Here is an 18,038-nt window from a genome sequence, read left to right as displayed (position 1 = left end):
TGTCCTCCACTGCTTCATCAGGGGCCCGGCTATGGTTTTTAAATTAACGTTAGAAACCGTAATCGAGCGTCTGTCCGTGCAAACGGACACTAATCTACCGTAGGCGGACACATCATCAGCACTGTACAACAAACGGATACTCTGCACTGAAAAATAATTGTTTATCCCAAAGAAGACCGGAGATGTTTTAACTTCCTGTAATTCAGCATGTGAGCTACACAAGCCACTGCATTGGCTGGCTGCCCCCAGTGACGTTTTCACAGCGCATGCCGTGCATCATAACATAGACCCAACTAATCGATGAGGAAATTCGTTACCAACTATTTTAATCATCAATTTTAAATCGATTAGTTGTTGCAGCCCTACACACATACACACGCACAGGCACACACACAAGAGATCCTGCTCCTGATGATGACGGACAGAACTAAACGTTCTAAAGTGTACAACACTTTGGCTTGTAAGGGCGGAAACACGAGCAATCTGTCCAAACATCTGTCTAAAGTGCCTCCTATACGGGCAGAGACGTGCTTCTCACTGGGCGCTGTTACCCAGCAAACAAACCAGATTAATTGATAAGCCCCGCCCATTACCGGCCAGCCAAAGTTTTATTATATTTCCTTCATCAAAACTATAGAGAGTCTATAACTGTTCTAAACACTGTTTCTTTTGCTGTGAATAATTGTTTATTTTACATTTCAGAAAATAAAGCAATCTTAATTCTGTTCTTATTTTTGTTTCGTTTTTTCTCTTAGAAAGAAACCCAAAAAACCCCAGATAAGAATACTGTTAAAGTACCGGATCGTTAAGCAGAATCGATAAGAGTAGCAATACCGTTAAAATCTTAACGATACCCATCCTTAAGCTGCACAGCCGAAGGTAGTAAGAGCAGAGGAATGTCACTTTATCTCAGACATATATCCAAATCAAATCGATGAACGGAGCTTCGGTTGTTATGCTACATGATGGGAGTGAACTGATCAGGGCAGACAGAGCGAGGCCGTCACCCTCTCCCATCTGCCGTCTGCTGTCGCTGGATGTCTTCATTGACATTCAGTCAGAATCCAGTCTTTAATGAGGGCACTTGGCCTCCGCTCTTCCCTGAGTAAACACAGCCATCTAGATCTGCCGTGCTGGCCCGCTGTGTGTCCCTGGCATCAGGCAAGCAGGTGCTCCATGTGGAGAGAGCTTGTTTAAGGCTGAAGGGACCATCCGTCTTTCCCTCCCTCGCTCCTCCTCTCTGACCAGCAGCCACATTGATGCTCTCAGAGTAGCAGCATTCAACTCAACCACATGCTACAGGCCTGGCTCTGCATTCATTTCTGAATGGAGACACACACACACACCCACCCACCCATACATACACACGCACAAACACAGTGTGCGACCTTACCCCCAGGCTACTTGGCTGGAGACCAAAAATGCAAAGCAATGTTTTGGTTAGGTAGCGCCACATGCAGTCGGGGGAGCCCCGACCCTGAGAGGAGGGGGAGGGGAGAGGGACTGGGAGGACTAATCTACTCTTCTTGCAGCCTTCTCTTTTCACTTGCCTAGCTGCCACTTGTTTCAAATTATTTCTTCCTTGTTATGATCTCTCAGCCAATTATCCGCCTTCCTTCAATGAATAATAGCCATACTACTTCCTTCTTTTACTTTTTTATATCCCCTCTGGCTCCCGTCTGGGAGTCGGTGGCTATAAATACCAGCAAGAGCAGCTCCAGCAGTGGTCCAGACTGGGGATGTCTGTCATGTTGCCCAAAGGCCAGAGTGTCTGGACTAAGAGGGACAGGTGCAGCGTGGCTAACATGCCTTTCACTTGCTGTTTAGTATCACACCAGGGAGAGCAAGACAGCCACTTAGTGCAGGGAGGGCTCTGCTTTCTCAACAATACTTTAAAAGGGTCCTTGGGGCAAGTAATTACATGGAAGGTGTGTGGGGGGAAATGTCTGATGAAAGGCTACTCAGCAAATCAATATGGATTCAACTTTTACACAATCAGACAGTTTCACTGAATAAATATTGACCACATTTTCAGATGATTGTTTAATCAATTTAATCTACTTGCAGGTTAACGTTCAGGTGTTTAGCACCTGACAGGGCTTCATGCACACAGCATCCATTGATGGCTGAATGGCTGTGCTTGCGTTCTAGTAAGAAAGCCTATGCCAAGTGTGAATCAATAAACATGAAAAATAAGTCATGGTTTTTATGCCTATGTGACAAAGATTTGGTATTTGCTTGGTATGACTGAGCATAGTGTTGGCTGTATAAGAGCTATGGGTGTGCCAGAGGGCCGAGCAGAGAGGCCACATGGCGGGCGGGATGAAGAGTGGATTCAGGTGCGTACAAACAAAATACGACAGCTTTCTAAAGTGTTGTGCAGAGGTGTGTAGTGTTAATTAGTTCTTTAGAACATAATCGCTGTGAAAATAACTTCTCTGAAACTTCTTCTCTCATTCACCGCTTAATAAAACCAGCACTGGTCACTCTCTTTAGTCCCAATCTATGTCTCTCGGCTATTGGTGCCCTCTGTCTTTTGCTCGTGGCAGCTTTGGGTCGAAAAGCTGATTGTAGATCTGTTTGTTTACAAGCTTCGGTACTATTTGACACCATTGATGAAAAATTAACATAGCAAGTATTGTTTTAAACACATCTTGCTATGGAAAAAGCATGAAGTATTAATACTGTGACAACCTATGTCCATGTCCATTTTGTCCAAAATTGTGCAGACCTACAATTTATCTACCTGAGCAGGTTATTCTTCCAGAACCATCCAAGCAGAAACACTAATGGATAAGAAAGGCCATCTCTCTGAGTTTTGATGATTATCCAAAGCTTTTTTTAAAGTTTACCAAAACCAGTTAACTGGGGCTGTTTTCTCTAGCTTAAGGACAGAAGACAATCATTAAAATTGTATTGTTGTTTTTTATTATTAACAAATTAATATTCAGAAAGACACCTTTCTTTCATATGAATTTTTGAATAAATGTGCATTTTTTCTAGATACAAAAATTGCCTTTTTCCATCATCACTCAAACTTTTCTTTACATTAGACACAGACAAAAATAGCCATAAAGACTTATAGAAGAAGATTGTATTATAACAAGCTTAAATACAAGCACAGACACGAGTGACGAGCAGCCATGAAAAAATGGCCCATGAAATTGTGCTAAAAACGAAGCCAACTATAAAAAAGATGATGCTGTCATAAACAATTAAATTGGGGGGCTCGATGGGGGGGGTGACAAACCGCCCTCCAGCTCCCCTTGTCCGCTACGCTGCCCCCTCCTTTTTCTCAGGGTTTCTCTGGTTGCCCGCAGGCAGTGGCATAAATGGCTCTATTAGCGGCTTTGTCGTGAGCTAGCTGCCTGCCTGTTGGGCATTAAAAGGTACCATTTGCACAGTTGAAAGGGAACACTTGGACGTTTGGTGGTGGGTTCATTGACATGGTCGGGGCTGACATGTGGAGTTCAACTAAGATTTCAACAAGGCCTGTATCAAATATTCACTTGTGGGGGTGTCAAGATTGTCCAAATACACAATTTGATTTGTTTTTTAAATTTGACACCTACGCCTGTGAATACAGTTTATTGCACTATATTTTTTATTATTGTGACTATGCCATATGAACGTGTAAAATCAAGAAACAATGGGCAGCAACAAAGCAGAGCATGTAAAAAGCAGGTCCCATTTGGAAATCCCAATTGGGCCTTAAAACATTCAGCACTTTTAGAGTAAGACAGCTGGGATATCCAGGTATCATTCAGGTTTTTGGGAAATTCTTAGGAACACATTCAGAATGAGCGTCTTTATTGAGGTTTTACCAAAGTTTGCCTGTTCATGATTGGCTCAACTTGTCCTAAAGAAACCAACTAGCCAACAATTTGCAAGGCTGGCGTTAATCTGAATATGTACAGCTGCTCTACTATGCATATTGTCAGGATGAGGGCCAGACCTGGAATATGATGTTGCTGTTAGACTATTGAGTCTCACAGGGAGGCACAGCGGGGACTTCAGGGGAGTGGGATGACCTTCCTGTCTACCTGCACATCCTTAACTCTTGTGCTCGTTGGGCATGAGCTGAGTCTACCAAAAGTTAAGGCTAGTGAGAAAGATGAAAAAAAAAAAAAAACCGCAGAGAAAGATAGTTTGATTTGGCACTGCGCACCTCTCCCCAACTCACAGACTCAAGAAGAGCACTCAATGTTTGAGGGACTAGTTTTTGTACGTTCCTTAGTTGGACACTTTTAAAACCTAGTTTAGTCTCGCTGGGTTGTCTGAAATTGCCTACCCCAGCAATAATACAACCTATGAACACTACAAACGGATGTTTGAGAGGATGAAGGGGCAAAAAGAGGCCAGTGACCCTGCAGGGAACACATGGCATGAATAGAGAGACGGGCCGTGTGTTTGCTCTTTGCCACTGTAATAAAAGGGAACCTCCCAAAACACACACAAAACTTGACAGCATAAAGAAAACATCACAAGTCCACGGATGCTGCAATGATAAATGTTGTATGCAAACACTCCCCATGGGCTACATTACACCCCGAAATGAAACGTGCAGCGCAAACCAGGCTCTGCAGCAAAAGGCAAAGGCCAAATGTCAGGGCACAGACGTGCTGCTCACAAAGCTCGAGGCATGACAGTCATCAAAGAGCGAAAGCCAAGTCTTTATGCGCAGTAATTTACGGCTGATGGAAGTGTCGCCCAGTGATGTCCCACGGGGTCCATTAGGTCCCAATTAATACTGGCGAAAACTATAAAGAGTAGGCGGGTCAGGTTTAATGATTGATCGCTGCAGACATGTGGGGCCTCTGCCATGTGTGTTGGGCGTTGAGATTCATTGATGTTGTGACAGCTGCTTTGTTGAAAGGCTGTCCAACTTGTCTTTTTTCTGCAGACGAGTCAAAATCAAACTTAATGAAGAACACGTGCCATTTCATAGACAACCCACTCAAGAAAACCATTCGCCTAAAGATTCATAAATAATGTACATTATACACAAAGTAAAATGGATCTAAATCCCTACAACTTTCTAACTAATGAATCCAAAACATATTTTATTGGCCCATAAAGGCAGATCATAGCTTTAGGTATTAACAACACACTACGGGAATAACTAATAGAGGACTTGTGTACAGTTTTATTTAAGTTGCATTGATCACGGGGGAGTCAAACCAAGTTTATCAATAGACATTAAATATCATATTTAGGGTACAAAGTGTCAAAAAATATGAAAGGAGATTAATCACACTGTTATATCCTCTGACCTTATACCCCTATCTCATCACTGAGTAGGGAAAAAAATCGATATGCCAATATATCGTCGTCCTGACTTGTGCAATACAATTATCGATGGGCTTGAGCCAAATATCGATATTTGAATTTACAAATATATGGCGCTCTTAACAGGTCTCCCTGCGATGTGGACTCACCAGGTCACTACTTCATGACTCTTCGCAGTAGTACTTCTGACATTAACGAGGGTAACGTGAACAGAAATTAATTGGCCTAAGAAGTTAATTAGATATGGTGATGTATCATTATATGATTGTCTTGCGATATATAAATTATCGCAGAATCGCTGTGTCGTGATATTATCGTTAGCGTGGGCCGCGTATCATAACGTGAGTTACCCTGTGATCCCACCCCTATCACTAAGCATATAGTGGTATACAGCAGCTTAGAAACATTACAGAAACACATGACACAACGTTACCTGGCTTTTAATTTGTTATTGTTGTATCCATCTGAGATTGATCAAATAATGAGCAAAACACACACACACAGACAGACGTCCTCTGGCACGTCCCGACTGTAGCTTAGTTGAGAAAATACATGAAAATAAACCTGAATCTGTCGCCGTTTTAAAGCTTGAAAAGGTGCAGATGTCATTTGGTAACGCTTTATCGTTTTGAGACGCTACATCATTAATAACCCTTCATGCACCCGCGGCTCACGTGCTGTGAAAACTGAATCGCAAGAGAAAATGTTTGACTTCTATGACTTAATAAAACAGACTGCTGATGGAGACAGTCAACACAGCAGGCAGAAAGACAGACAGAAAGAGGGGGGCGGGGCAAGCAGCTGTGTGCAGAGGTGCAGCCAGGTGTGTTGTAGGGGGGGGCTGAAGGAAAGCAAAGTGATCAGATTAAAGTAGTTTATGAATTAAGACTTAATAAGATGAAGAAGAGAGTACAATTCAAGTGTGGACGTTAGAGATAACCATCTATAAACAGGGTGATCCAGACTGAGTAAGTGTATTCAGTCTGTGATGTGGTGCTCCTCAAATAAAAACTTTGATATATGCGATTAATCGTGATTAATTTATTTCAAAGCCTGTAAATAATACGATTATTTTTGTATCAGCTGACAGCACTAATTATATTATACACAGATAATAAAAGGCATACAAGATTAATTTCGATTCATGTGTCTTTTAGTTCTCTTAGTACTTTCTGACTTCTGAGAAAACCTGAGAAAGGTTTTTGGCATTCGTCACATTCTAGCATTCATCATAGGTAACATTGAACAGTGTGTGATTGGTAAGGCTTCCTGACTGATAATTATTAAAACATTGATAAAATCATGCGCAAACTGTGCAAACTGCATGTTTCCAATCTGGTCTTCATGGGTGATAGGAATCATTCAACTATGTGCACTTACTTTACAAAACTTCATGAAAGTACAGCTTTATTAACAATGTGCAAAGGGTAGTTGTGTGACAAGCACATCATTAAACAAACACTCTGTAAAGCTGCTTTCCCACTGGTCAAAAAACCCGCCAACACCCAGCTTAATGGGAAAGGTTACAATCGGCATTCAGACCCGGGGTCAAATGACTCTGCAGTAGACCTGGGTAATTATCGACTCGGTTCCGATTGATGGGAACACAAAACCAAGCAGCGATCGAACATCGTTCCAAATTTGTCGCCGCCGAGTTTGATAAGCAAACTGAATGATACAATAAAGACCTAACATCTTCACTGTTTACTGACCATGTTTGAGGCACGTGTGTGATGTCAGACGGTGACGCAGCAGAAAAGACACCAACAGGAGTATACTTCACTGGCAATGGGAAAAGAGACAATCAGCATCTATAAGCAGGTCTTCTCGGGTCTGAAAAACCCTCGTCAACACGCTAATTTCAGTGAAAAAAGGGGGTCTAAATCTGAAGGGACACATCTGGTTTTGATTGCCTTACAGATTGTCGTAACTGCCTTCTTAGTGCAGCATTTTTTCAGTTCATCTCCACGATTAACTTAGTTTTAATGGCTCATCATCCTTGAGATTTTCACTGTGAGAGAAAGTAAAAACCGTTGCGTCCTGCTCATGTTCAGTAACCAATAAATCCACAGCTCGCAGCGTCTGTGTCAGCTGAGGAGTCAATCACACTGACCACCACAGTTTATAAGTGTTTAGCTGAATTTACTTTTGACACCCTTTTCTCTCATGCTGCCCAACATCACACTACTGTTTTAGTTAGGTTGGGTTTGTTTGTGGTTATTTTTAGACTTCATTTGTAAAGTTTACAGCCTGCCATACTAATCAGGGCTCGACATAAGCACTGGCCCAGTGGCCCGACGGTATGTTTTTCACTCGCTTGGCCAGTAGATTAAGCGTTTAACTGGTCTAGTGTGCCAGTAAGAACCACAAGCCCACAGTGTAAACAATATAGTAGCCCTCCTGAGATTCACAGTCTCGATGGATGGGACTAATTACCTTCCACGCAGAATAGCTACTGCTGTCAACAACACGTTACACGCTACTCGCTGCACCTGCGACAGAGCAGCTGTCATTCTAGAACACGCTAATTTGACGTAAACAAGCTACCGCGGACTAGTATAAATACCAGTATAAATACACACATTTTCGTTTTTCAGATGGGCCGTTACGTGAGGTGGCAAGTGTGTGTATTCCCGTTATCAGTTGCAGCTCGTCCCGGTGCACGTTAGCGCTGTGGCTACATAAACAGACCGTTCACGGAGCGGACGTGGTGCGGATTGTTTAAAGGCTACAGGAAGTAGGAGTCGGTACGATTTTGTTTCAAAACGTTACTCTCATGGGCTGATCACGATAACTAAACATACAACATTGAACAGCGTCAGAAATGGTAGGTACAGCTTATAAGTAACGCAACTGTAGCCATTACTACTTATTCATGCGGGTGTCAGAGTTGCTGAACCAAGCGTGTTATAGGAAGCCTCTTTATACCCATATGCTTATTTTGGTCTATTTTTATAAGTTTATAATAGTTCCACAATTGACTGAACACATATTCAGTAATAACAACGCTTACAGAAGGAGAAACTGAATTTTACGTAGAAAAATTCCGAAATAAGAAATTATCTCAGGGACAGTGAATTTGGAAAGTTACTGGCCCGGAGTGCCAGAGGAAAACTGTGTTCATTGTAAAGCCATACTAATGCTTTAGCAATAATCTGTACAAAGACGTAGCTAAAAAAAAGAAGTGCAGATATGCAACTGAATGAAGTTCAGGACACAGTTAGCATTGGTTCAATGCAATTGAAATGTATTTTCCTAATTAATACCACAAACAACGTCTCGCAAGCAGCACAGCTTCTTCCAGATAACAAAACAATAACCCGCTGAACCATTTCACATCTAATTATGTCATGTCTTACATTTGCACCAATTGCAAAAGGGTAACATCAGTAAGAGTATCATTATTAAAATCGGTATCTAGAAAATAACAATAGTCATCCCTAAGCAGCTCATACTCAACTGTACACAAAATAAATCAGTTGCAATCCAACTTAAAATTAAAAACATTTCAGCAGGCTTAACAGAGTGTTGTATTTGTGCTGATGTTTCCAGTACACCCAGTTTAGCCTACTGGAGCTGCCTGTTTGTTTATGTAACATGTGTTTCTGCTGCTGACGAAAATATTCTAACAATCCCTCTATCTCAGAAACGGATCAAAGAGTCATCCGTCAAGCAGCCAAGAAACACAATGTCACACACAGTATCATATAACAATAGAAAATGACAAACCTGAAGAGACTTTTCAGTGTTAAAAAAAAAAGTTTGAAAATATTTTTTTGTCGCAAACCCAAACTACTTAATTACTACTGTAATTTTCTCCCTATAGCTTTGTTTGATAGTTATAGTTATGTACATAACTGTTTAATCAAAATAAACATGCAATAGGTATCCAAAACAGTGTAACAGCATACCTTGTTATGGTGTTTTTGTAAGCTTCAAAATGTTTTTTACCTCCTTTTAAACTAAAACTCAATCAAGATACCTAACCCCAGCTACTATTACAAAGCATGTACATTTCTATCATGTATTACAACAAATTCAAAGGGTCTGCAGAGAGAGATGTCGCATAAGAACAAAATGTGACACAATGGGCAAGAGCTAAAATATAACCAGTGTGTTGAACAAATAAAATATTTACTGTACAATGAAAGACAGTCCGATCACATCCAGATTGGTCTGTGGGTATTCAAGCTTGTTTAGTGGCGCTGTGGCCAAGGATATGACTATGTTTTATCTCTGCTAATTCTTTTTTTTTTTTTTTTTTACTTGGCAGCTGAATTAAGTGCCAGTATCAAGTACTCTTGCTGGCTCAATAATTTCTCTACACAAATCAGAATCAAAGCAGTGAAAATAGCAGCTGAATAAGGGCCAGCCTTGACAATTTATAAGCTTAATTTGACATGCATTTCTGATTAAACTTTGCATGCAGGTGTTGCTTCATTTGAGTAATTAAGATAATCAAGATAAAAAATATCAGTCTTTCCATAATCTGTGCTTAAAAAAAAATTGCTCCAACATTACAACTTATAGCTTAGAGAGGTTTACTATTGCCATTATATTAGGTGTCGAATTAATATCAATGAAATGGTCTTTGCTATCATGTACAATGAGTTGCTGACTAATGCGCTCAGAGAAATCTTTCACAATGTTCACCTTTTCATTTGACAATTTTGCGGAAGCATTGTTTTCAAGTTAGCTGCATTTATGATATATAATTATATTGCATTTACCTCACAGAGAAAGGTGTATTGCAGGACTGTTGTTAAAACTGCATTTTACATAGAGTGCTTAATAAACTTGCTTTAGAGTATACAGGCTAGGTCCTTGCAATTACAAGCTCCCCACAGAATCAAGCCACAACACTGCAGTAAAACCACAGTTTACTGCTACCAACACACAGCTCAGCACACCTGCATCACCTGCTCACTATAAGCTGTAATGCATGAACCATTAATAAAATTGAGAAACTGTATCACACTGTACGACAATTACAAGTCTGAATGAAGCTGGTGTTTACATGTGCAGACAGTGTTGAGGCCTTTACCTGGTCCATCAGACGCTGACAAGGCAGGTGAATTCAGCTTCGGCCGCTTTGAGTTGGGAGGTCCGACGTCCAGCAGGTTTTCAGCCATGGTTGCTATCTTGTCCGGCTGGTTGCTAAGTTGGTCACTATGGTTACCTTATGACCAGGAAGTTGTTCTATCAACCCGAATCTTCCCGGTTAGCACATTAGCAAGCTGGCAGCCTGCTAAAGTTTGCTAACTGGCTAATAGCTAGCTAATTGCCTGCTACCAGCTAAGTTAGCTGTTAGCGTTAGCTCCTCCGTACTGTGAGAGTCAGTGTCTTTCAAAAGAGATGCAACAGCGCCCCGCTTCGCCACCGCCATTCACCCCATGATAATCCAACACCCAACACCCACATTATTATCGTTAAATAACCCAAAATAAAATATTCCCCATGTAAAAATCGAACTTCAGTGTGACAATCCAGTAAAATCAGAGGGTCTGCTGCATTCCGGGGGAGAGGTCGTAATTTCTACATGTTCCAAGTACCCATTTTGCGTGACGTCAAATTTCTTCATGCAAAAATCGCGCGAAGCTCCACAAAAATGCACAATTGCATAAAAATGCAGTATTTTTGCAAATCACTTCGAAAGTCACGACCAGGTGTCGGCTCGCCTGCGGTAAACAATACTGCTCCCGAACGGCGAATGGGGCTGAATCGCCGCACTCTGAAGGGGAAATCAGATATACGGAGCTTTATTGCCCGACGACCACCGATCCAATCCCCGTTTTTTCGCACAAAATGTCTCCGAGGCGACGTTAAGATTTCGTTTTTGGAGGAAGGATGCTGTCATATCGCGGAAAGGATGCTCGATTTCTGCGTAAAAACCAGTGTTGGACCGAAATCCTAATTCCGAGCCACGACAAGATGGCGGCTGTTGATTCCTTCGATACAAAAAAGTTTTTTTTTTCTTTTCCAGATCGGCTGTGGAGGGGGAGGGGCCGCGCAATCACGCCCTACGTGAAAACACCGCTCCTGCTTACCGCGGTGGGCGCTAGAGCACCGCCAGAGACACATGAAAGCACTTCACGTCAGTTCATGCATTTGTAAGTACATTATAGGTGCATTTTAAATGAAATATAAACAAGACTATCAATACTTAAATACTAAACGTTGAATAAAATATTTGAAAATTATGTTACACATTAGTTATAGCGCAGTTTGTAAGGTATCTAATGAGTAAAACGACTTAAATTCTTGTAAATTATACCATCAGTTACATACTAAATTCAATAGTTATGATACAAATCGAGGCTAAATGGTGAAAAGAAGACCTGAGATTTTAATCTAAAAAGAAAAAATATTAAAAGCCATGTATACTGGACTCATTGTATGTATCATTTTATATAAGATACACGATGAACTTTTTAATAATGATAATAAAGTGTATAATAAATCTGCATCACAAAAATCAAAATAGGGTTTATACATATTAGTCATTTAGTTAGTAAAATGCACAAAAAAGCAGTCAGTGGCCTTATAGATTGTTGATTCCTTTTTTGATCTCATTTTACTAACCTGTTTTTCAGAACTTTACGGCCATCTAAGGTATCTTCTCTTGCTTTCCTTTGATTTTTAGGATCTGGAAGTGGATACTAAAATTTGTGGTAGATAATCACTGCCATAGCTGTATTCCTATTCCTTTTTTTTTTTTTTTGTTAAAGACCTTTACCTTACTTCCTAAAACAACCAGTAATGTTCATATAACGTGGTTCAAGACATCTGACCCACTGCACACATCTCAGCTATTCAAGCTAATTTGAAGACATGATTTGACATAAACTCATGCTTAGATTATACTTAACAGTGCACTCAGCTGTTTTCTGCTTGGAGATTTATTTCTCTCACACTGAAAAAAGTGTAATAAAATCAGAACACTCACACTTATTCAAACAGACACACATTGAATCAATTTGATAATACGTGTCTCCTTTTCATTGTTTTCTGGCAAAATCTGACACATGCACATGTATAAAAAAAATCATATGTGACATAAAATAACTGCATATGTACAAACACTGAGTGCTTTGTGCAAATGTGTACAGATTACGATCATGTGTTGATAAATGATACATGGGTAATGTGCACAAAAACATACATAATACATCTCAATCATGAACATAAAACGAATACACACAGATTTTAAATCAAACAACTCCGTCTCATTTTTGTCCCAGTGTAATTAGAAACACATACGGGTTGAATTTAATTGAACATTTATACTGAAAAGATGTGGCGATGCTATTTAACGGTGATGATTTTAACAAGCTCATAAAACACTTTTTGCCTTTAAGCCTTTCCCTTACTTTTTTCAATCACAAACTAAATTCACACGTGTCAACAAAACAGGATGACTCAATACTTTTTCTCAATGCTATTGGCAGTTTTCCTGATTGCATTTTTTCTTCCATGGACACAAACTAAAACAAAGCTTGTCAAACACACCTCATCCGTCAAAACACTGTCAGAGAGGGACTGGAACCAACTTCCCCTTACATGAGCAAAGCTTGAAGCATCCTGTGTGTTGGCAATGAATGCTTAACGTTCAGCATAATTGTAGCAAGAATCAAAAGGATGATATTATGATGCAGAATCAAACTACTAATGTCCAGCAAAGAAGGAAACTGCTCACTCATTCCCATGCAAACAAGATCCCACACACACGTCTTCCCCCACCAGTATCACAGATCACAGAGCAGATGTGTTCACTTTAATATTTCATTTGCACGTTTGTACAAATGTGTCAGGAAGTGGTGCACCCATCAACACGTGGAGTACCACACCTCAAATCTAAAATCACTGGTGTCTGTAAGTGTGTGCACACTGGGGCTGCAGCCACATGGCTTTTACTGGATTTGGCAAAGTTGAGCGTGTTGAGAATAAATGCATTACAACTATTTTAATTAAGATTTTAGACAACAAATAAGATGTAATGTGGATTTTTGTGTCTCAATTTTAGGACAAAATGTTGGGAATTTCAGGCTCTTTATGCTCGTAGGATTGTCATGATACAAATCACAGCTCAGACACAATGAATAAACATGTTTCTAAGTCAAAAGGCACTGGTTGTGTATGTTTGGAGTGCACAATGGCAGAGGCAAACAGAATGGCATTTTGTGCTACAAATGGAGACTGCTACATACATAAGGAGGGTTTCTCCTTTTTCTTGGCATATCTATATCTATGTGTGTGGCCATGACATCTCAATGCAGGATAATTTAGCCCAAACCTGTGTGTAAAAGTAGGAGTATCTCTTTGCAGGGTAATTGTACAGATTTGAACTATGATTTTTCCAATTAATGCATTTAAGTCCTCTATGGATAAGGCAGCAACAGCGAAATATCAGTTAAACAGTGGCCTGTAGTTGATTTATTATTATGGTGCAGTGATTTTCTGGTGTATTGAGTTGGGGTAAACTTTAAATATCTTTCTCTCATACACACACAAAGTAAAAAAGGGGAAAGGAGTGCTTTCAGGAGTAAAGACAAAGCAGGAAGTGAGAAAGAAGCAAAAAGAACTACAGAGTTTGTAGTCCGGTTAACGACAGGACGAAAGACGTGGAAATGCAACAAAAATAGATGGAATTTGTCAAAGACAGTCGTAGCAAAACCTGCACATCGAGCACATTTTCCTCAAACATACAATCATTTTCTATTCTCATTATGAAAACAGCATGGTAAAAAAAAATGCTCTGAAATCCAAACGACTAAAAAACAGTCATACTTTTAGGCACCACAAAACAATCAGCTAGTTTAGGTTGCACTGCACCTGTAGATCACTCAATTTAAGTGGCACAATTTAAGTAGATTGATACAGCAGAGGGCCCCCTCTGTATAAAGGCTGTGACAGGATAACGTTAAAGTCCCAACCCATTCAACAGGGAGTCGCACAGCTAAAGGCAGACAATCCTTAGCCATTGAATAATCTAAAGTGATGGACTGACTGATGCTTGTTTTTTCTTCTGGCGACAAAGGCAGCTAATGGAGCGGCACAAACTTTGAGTCTGAGGTTTTACACACCGTACTGTGGGAAGTGTAGTTGATCTGTGCTTTGACACAATATGGACCACCCTGTCGTGTATCGAGAGCTACACAGTGATTGTCCCTCACAGTCCCTCTTAAAGTGATACTCCACCCAAAATGAAAAGTATCTCACTTAGTGCTTTAAAAGTTAGGTCTGATTTATTTTTATTTTGTTAATGAATCAAATTAAAATATCAAAACCAACAATGAATCTATACCCCTTGACAAGTAGGCTGATGTATTGTAGTTTATTTCTCTGTGCTTAAAGTTATAATCGCGAAGATCTCAGTTTTGTTCTCTTTAGGGGCACCTGTGATGATAAACAGTAATTGCAGGAGCACACTTCCCAGATATCCAGACAGTGTCACATGTGTGACGTCCACGGCTGGCTCTGGTTGTAACTCTTGATTTTCCTTGCTGAAGGTCGCTTCCCTTTTTAGACTGTTTGCCTTCATCTGAGTGTCAAATTTGTTTCTTATTCTTTGGATTTTCACTTATTTTTGAAGTTGTATCTGTTGTCATCGTTTTTTTCTTTCTTTGTTCAGCCATAGTAGATTACTGTTTACTCCGAAGGCTTACAGAGACTGGAGAAGCAACCGCTTAGCTCCGCCTACCCTCTTTGGCAGACCAACCACTGCTGGCTGATGGGCACAGCTTGTGATTTTTTCCGCACCAGATACCCAGTCCATAGTAATACTATATAGTGCAAATGCAAAGGCTTTCCTCAGTGGGCCATAGGCTCATCACCATTGTGTTACCTCATTCGGTGATAGATCCAGACTTAACAGACATTTATAAAAATGAAAATCTTCGAGATTATATCTGTAAGGGCAAATGAGCCACATTTTAACACTGGCTGACATGTTTTTTAATTAAAACAATCATGGGCTTTGTAGTTTTATTTTAAGTCAATCCCACATACAGTTCACATTCCTGCTGCTGTAAACACTCACTAGCAACCTTAAACAGCCACTGACAGTAGTCTCCAACAATTGCACTGTTTACTCTTGTTGAAGAAACGCTTGCTAAAAACTACACTGACCAAACACAGAGGGCTAACATGTTACCCTTAATAGCAGCATGTCCCTGTTTCGTGTACGGCCTGCGACCTTTATTACATGTAATTTCCGGTCTTTCTCTCCCCATGTTTTTCTCTTGTTGCTCTATTGTCTGCTTGAATTGAAAGGCATAAAATGTCCGAAAATATTAATGAAATACTAGATGTTTGACCTGTGGCTCATTGCTGGACTAACTATGTTGGTTTTGGTCTTTTCAAAGGGTCGATTACTACAAAAATAGGTAAAGGTAGGGGTCACAAGCTGGTCGTTTGCTCTTTTACGCAGCAGGCGGCAGACGTAAAAAGAATAGTATTTAGCCTTAAATCAGTGGAAACCTGACTTGAACCCACTGAGCGTACAGATGGACAGCAGAGAGGTTAATTACTGCAGTCTGACTGCATTCACCATGCTCCATTTACATTCAAACTACAACCTTCTTTACAGCCATCTTCTGGGTTTTCAGAGGGACTCATCTTGGGTGAAGTATCACTTAAGGTATATTTAAAGTGCCTGCCAGCTTTTGTAATGATCTCACTTTTTACATCCGCCCTTTCTTCCAAATCAATATTCCCTTATCTCATCTGATTTTGTGCTTTTGATTGTACTTGTTGTGACAGATTGAAGCTCTGTTTAAACTCTCTTAAAAGCTATTTGACGGTAATAATTACCAAATACAAGTGGTCGAGAAAACACTGTGCAAGACCTGTGCTTAAAATGTGCATTCAGCTGCTACACAAACTAAAATCTATGCAGCCGGCTTTGCAGCATGTCCCCTTTTACTGAGACTGTAGCACAAAATGAATACTGTATCAAGCCCTCATGTCAAAGCAGAATACATAAATTAACACTGCTTCATGTGATTCCCTCATTCTTCCCATAGTTCCCTGTTCAGCCCATTTTTCTGCACTGGCACTTATATAGAATCTAAAATGATTTTCCCTTAAGAAAGGTCAAAACTTTGATCAAGTTAAAACAAATGATATGCCACAAAAATAATGATTTTTTTTTAAGAAATACTTGAAAATTGAAAATAAAAGCATGGAGTAAGAAACCACAGCATGTCGCGTGGCCGAAGATTGTTCAAACTTTGTTTAGTATTCATGTTTGTTCGTTCACTTTCTAGTCCTGAAGGCACTTAATGACAAAGACGAATAAGAAAAAACATCAACAACACTTCTTCCCTCTGAACCATTTCAGCCTTTTCCCCAACACACTGCTGTGCTCAACACAGGTCCAACCCACCCAGCACTAAGACAGTGAGTAGCCATTTTAGAAGCCACTGTAGCCACTGTTTGTATTGGAGTGACAAACTCCCTCTTCTTCATCCTTGCAGAAGACACTTCACCCTCATCTAAAAGGAGGAACATACTGCCCACACCTGCAGTCAGTCATGGAGGGGCAGAAGTCAGGGGAGGAGGACAGGAGGGATCAGAGACGAGCATAAAACTCCTCGTTGAGTTTTGATAGCTCGTCTGCCTCGTCCTCATCCTCCCCCTCCTGCAATGCGAGAGGAGCAGGCGGCACCTGGGAGGGCAGGTGCGCAGCTGTGGGCTCTGGGCCGAGTTCGGAGTGGGGAGGAAGGTGAAGGTCTGTGACAGGGAGGTGTGGAGCGTCCCTATATCCTTCCTCCCTTATCTCTGTGGACTGAGGCTCAGGCCCTGCTCCTGAAAGCCTCACAGCGCTTTGTGGGTGAGGAGGGAGTGTAGAAATAGAGGAGGGGGGAGGAGGAGTGGAGGAAGAGGGAGGAAGAGCTGCTGCCAGGGCAACAGATCCTGAAGTCTTATTGGCTGTAAAAGCCACGGACGAGGCTCCGACGCTGGTGCCCTGGTCCGTTCCATCTTGGCTTATGCTTTCCCCACATTTGGGGTACAGAAAGGTCCTCATTTGACCTTTGCCCTTAACATTCACAGTACCTCTATAGTCAAACTCTAAGCCCATGGCACTGAGCACAGTGTGACTCTCCTCGCTCACCTGCACCCGACACTCCACGCCAGTGGAGTCCATGCGGCTTGCAATATTAACCGTGTCTCCCCAGATGTCATAGAGCAGCTTCGTGGTACCGATCACCCCTGCCGTCAGTGGCCCGTGGTTAAATCCGATACGGAGCTTGAACCCAAAACCCAGCATGTTCTTGTTAAAGTCGTCCAGGACGCCCATCATCTCCAGGGCAAAGTGGAAAAGTGCCCTCAGGTGAGCGTGAGGAGAGTCTTCATCGTTCTCAGCCATCTGCCTGACGTTCAGCCCGGACGCCGCCATGTAGGTGGCACCAATTGTCTTGATTTTTTCCACGCTTTTAAATTCATGTTTGCGAAGGAGCTCGTCAAAGTCTCCGATTAGCTCGTTGAGGACACGGTAGCACTCTTTTCCACCCTCGTAGCTCTCTTCATAGAACTCACTGAAGTTTACGATGCTGGCAAAGATCACGCCCACACTGTCGTGGTTCTTGGAGTAGCTCTGCGTCACCTGAGGGAGCAATGAGACAAAGGATGGACACGTTACATTAAGCTCGTTGTTAGTAAGTATTTACATAACATGATAATGATGATATAGTCTCCTTCACTCCTAACATGTAGCAGTTTTCAAATAACCTTCATAATTAAATCTG

At 41.1% G+C, this 18,038-nt stretch overlaps 2 protein-coding genes across 3 annotated transcripts in view; both read right to left on the bottom strand.

Moving 5' to 3' along the window:
• The window catches only part of crebbpa (CREB binding protein a), a 50,251-nt gene extending 38,919 nt beyond the window's left edge, over positions 1-11,332 (bottom strand). For both annotated transcript variants that reach the window (XM_069665490.1, XM_069665489.1), the window contains exon 1: positions 10,334-11,332. In XM_069665490.1, the coding sequence (XP_069521591.1) occupies positions 10,334-10,421 (88 nt within the window). In that variant the 5' untranslated portion in view covers positions 10,422-11,332. The remainder of the gene's footprint in view (positions 1-10,333) is intronic.
• Positions 11,333-12,020: 688 nt separating this feature from the next.
• Positions 12,021-18,038, bottom strand: part of adcy9 (adenylate cyclase 9) — a 45,954-nt gene continuing 39,936 nt past the window's right edge. The window contains exon 11 of the mRNA XM_069665492.1: positions 12,021-17,896. Coding sequence (XP_069521593.1) covers positions 16,862-17,896 — 1,035 coding nt within the window. The 3' untranslated portion in view covers positions 12,021-16,861. The remainder of the gene's footprint in view (positions 17,897-18,038) is intronic.

Source organism: Semicossyphus pulcher, unplaced genomic scaffold (assembly GCF_022749685.1).
Source record: "Semicossyphus pulcher isolate SPU_LCO1_2020_fin unplaced genomic scaffold, fSemPul1.0.p SCAF_17, whole genome shotgun sequence".
Taxonomy (NCBI): domain Eukaryota; kingdom Metazoa; phylum Chordata; class Actinopteri; order Labriformes; family Labridae; genus Semicossyphus; species Semicossyphus pulcher.
The sequence above is the reverse complement of the archived record's forward strand: the minus strand, read 5'-3'. Positions and strand labels throughout refer to the sequence as shown.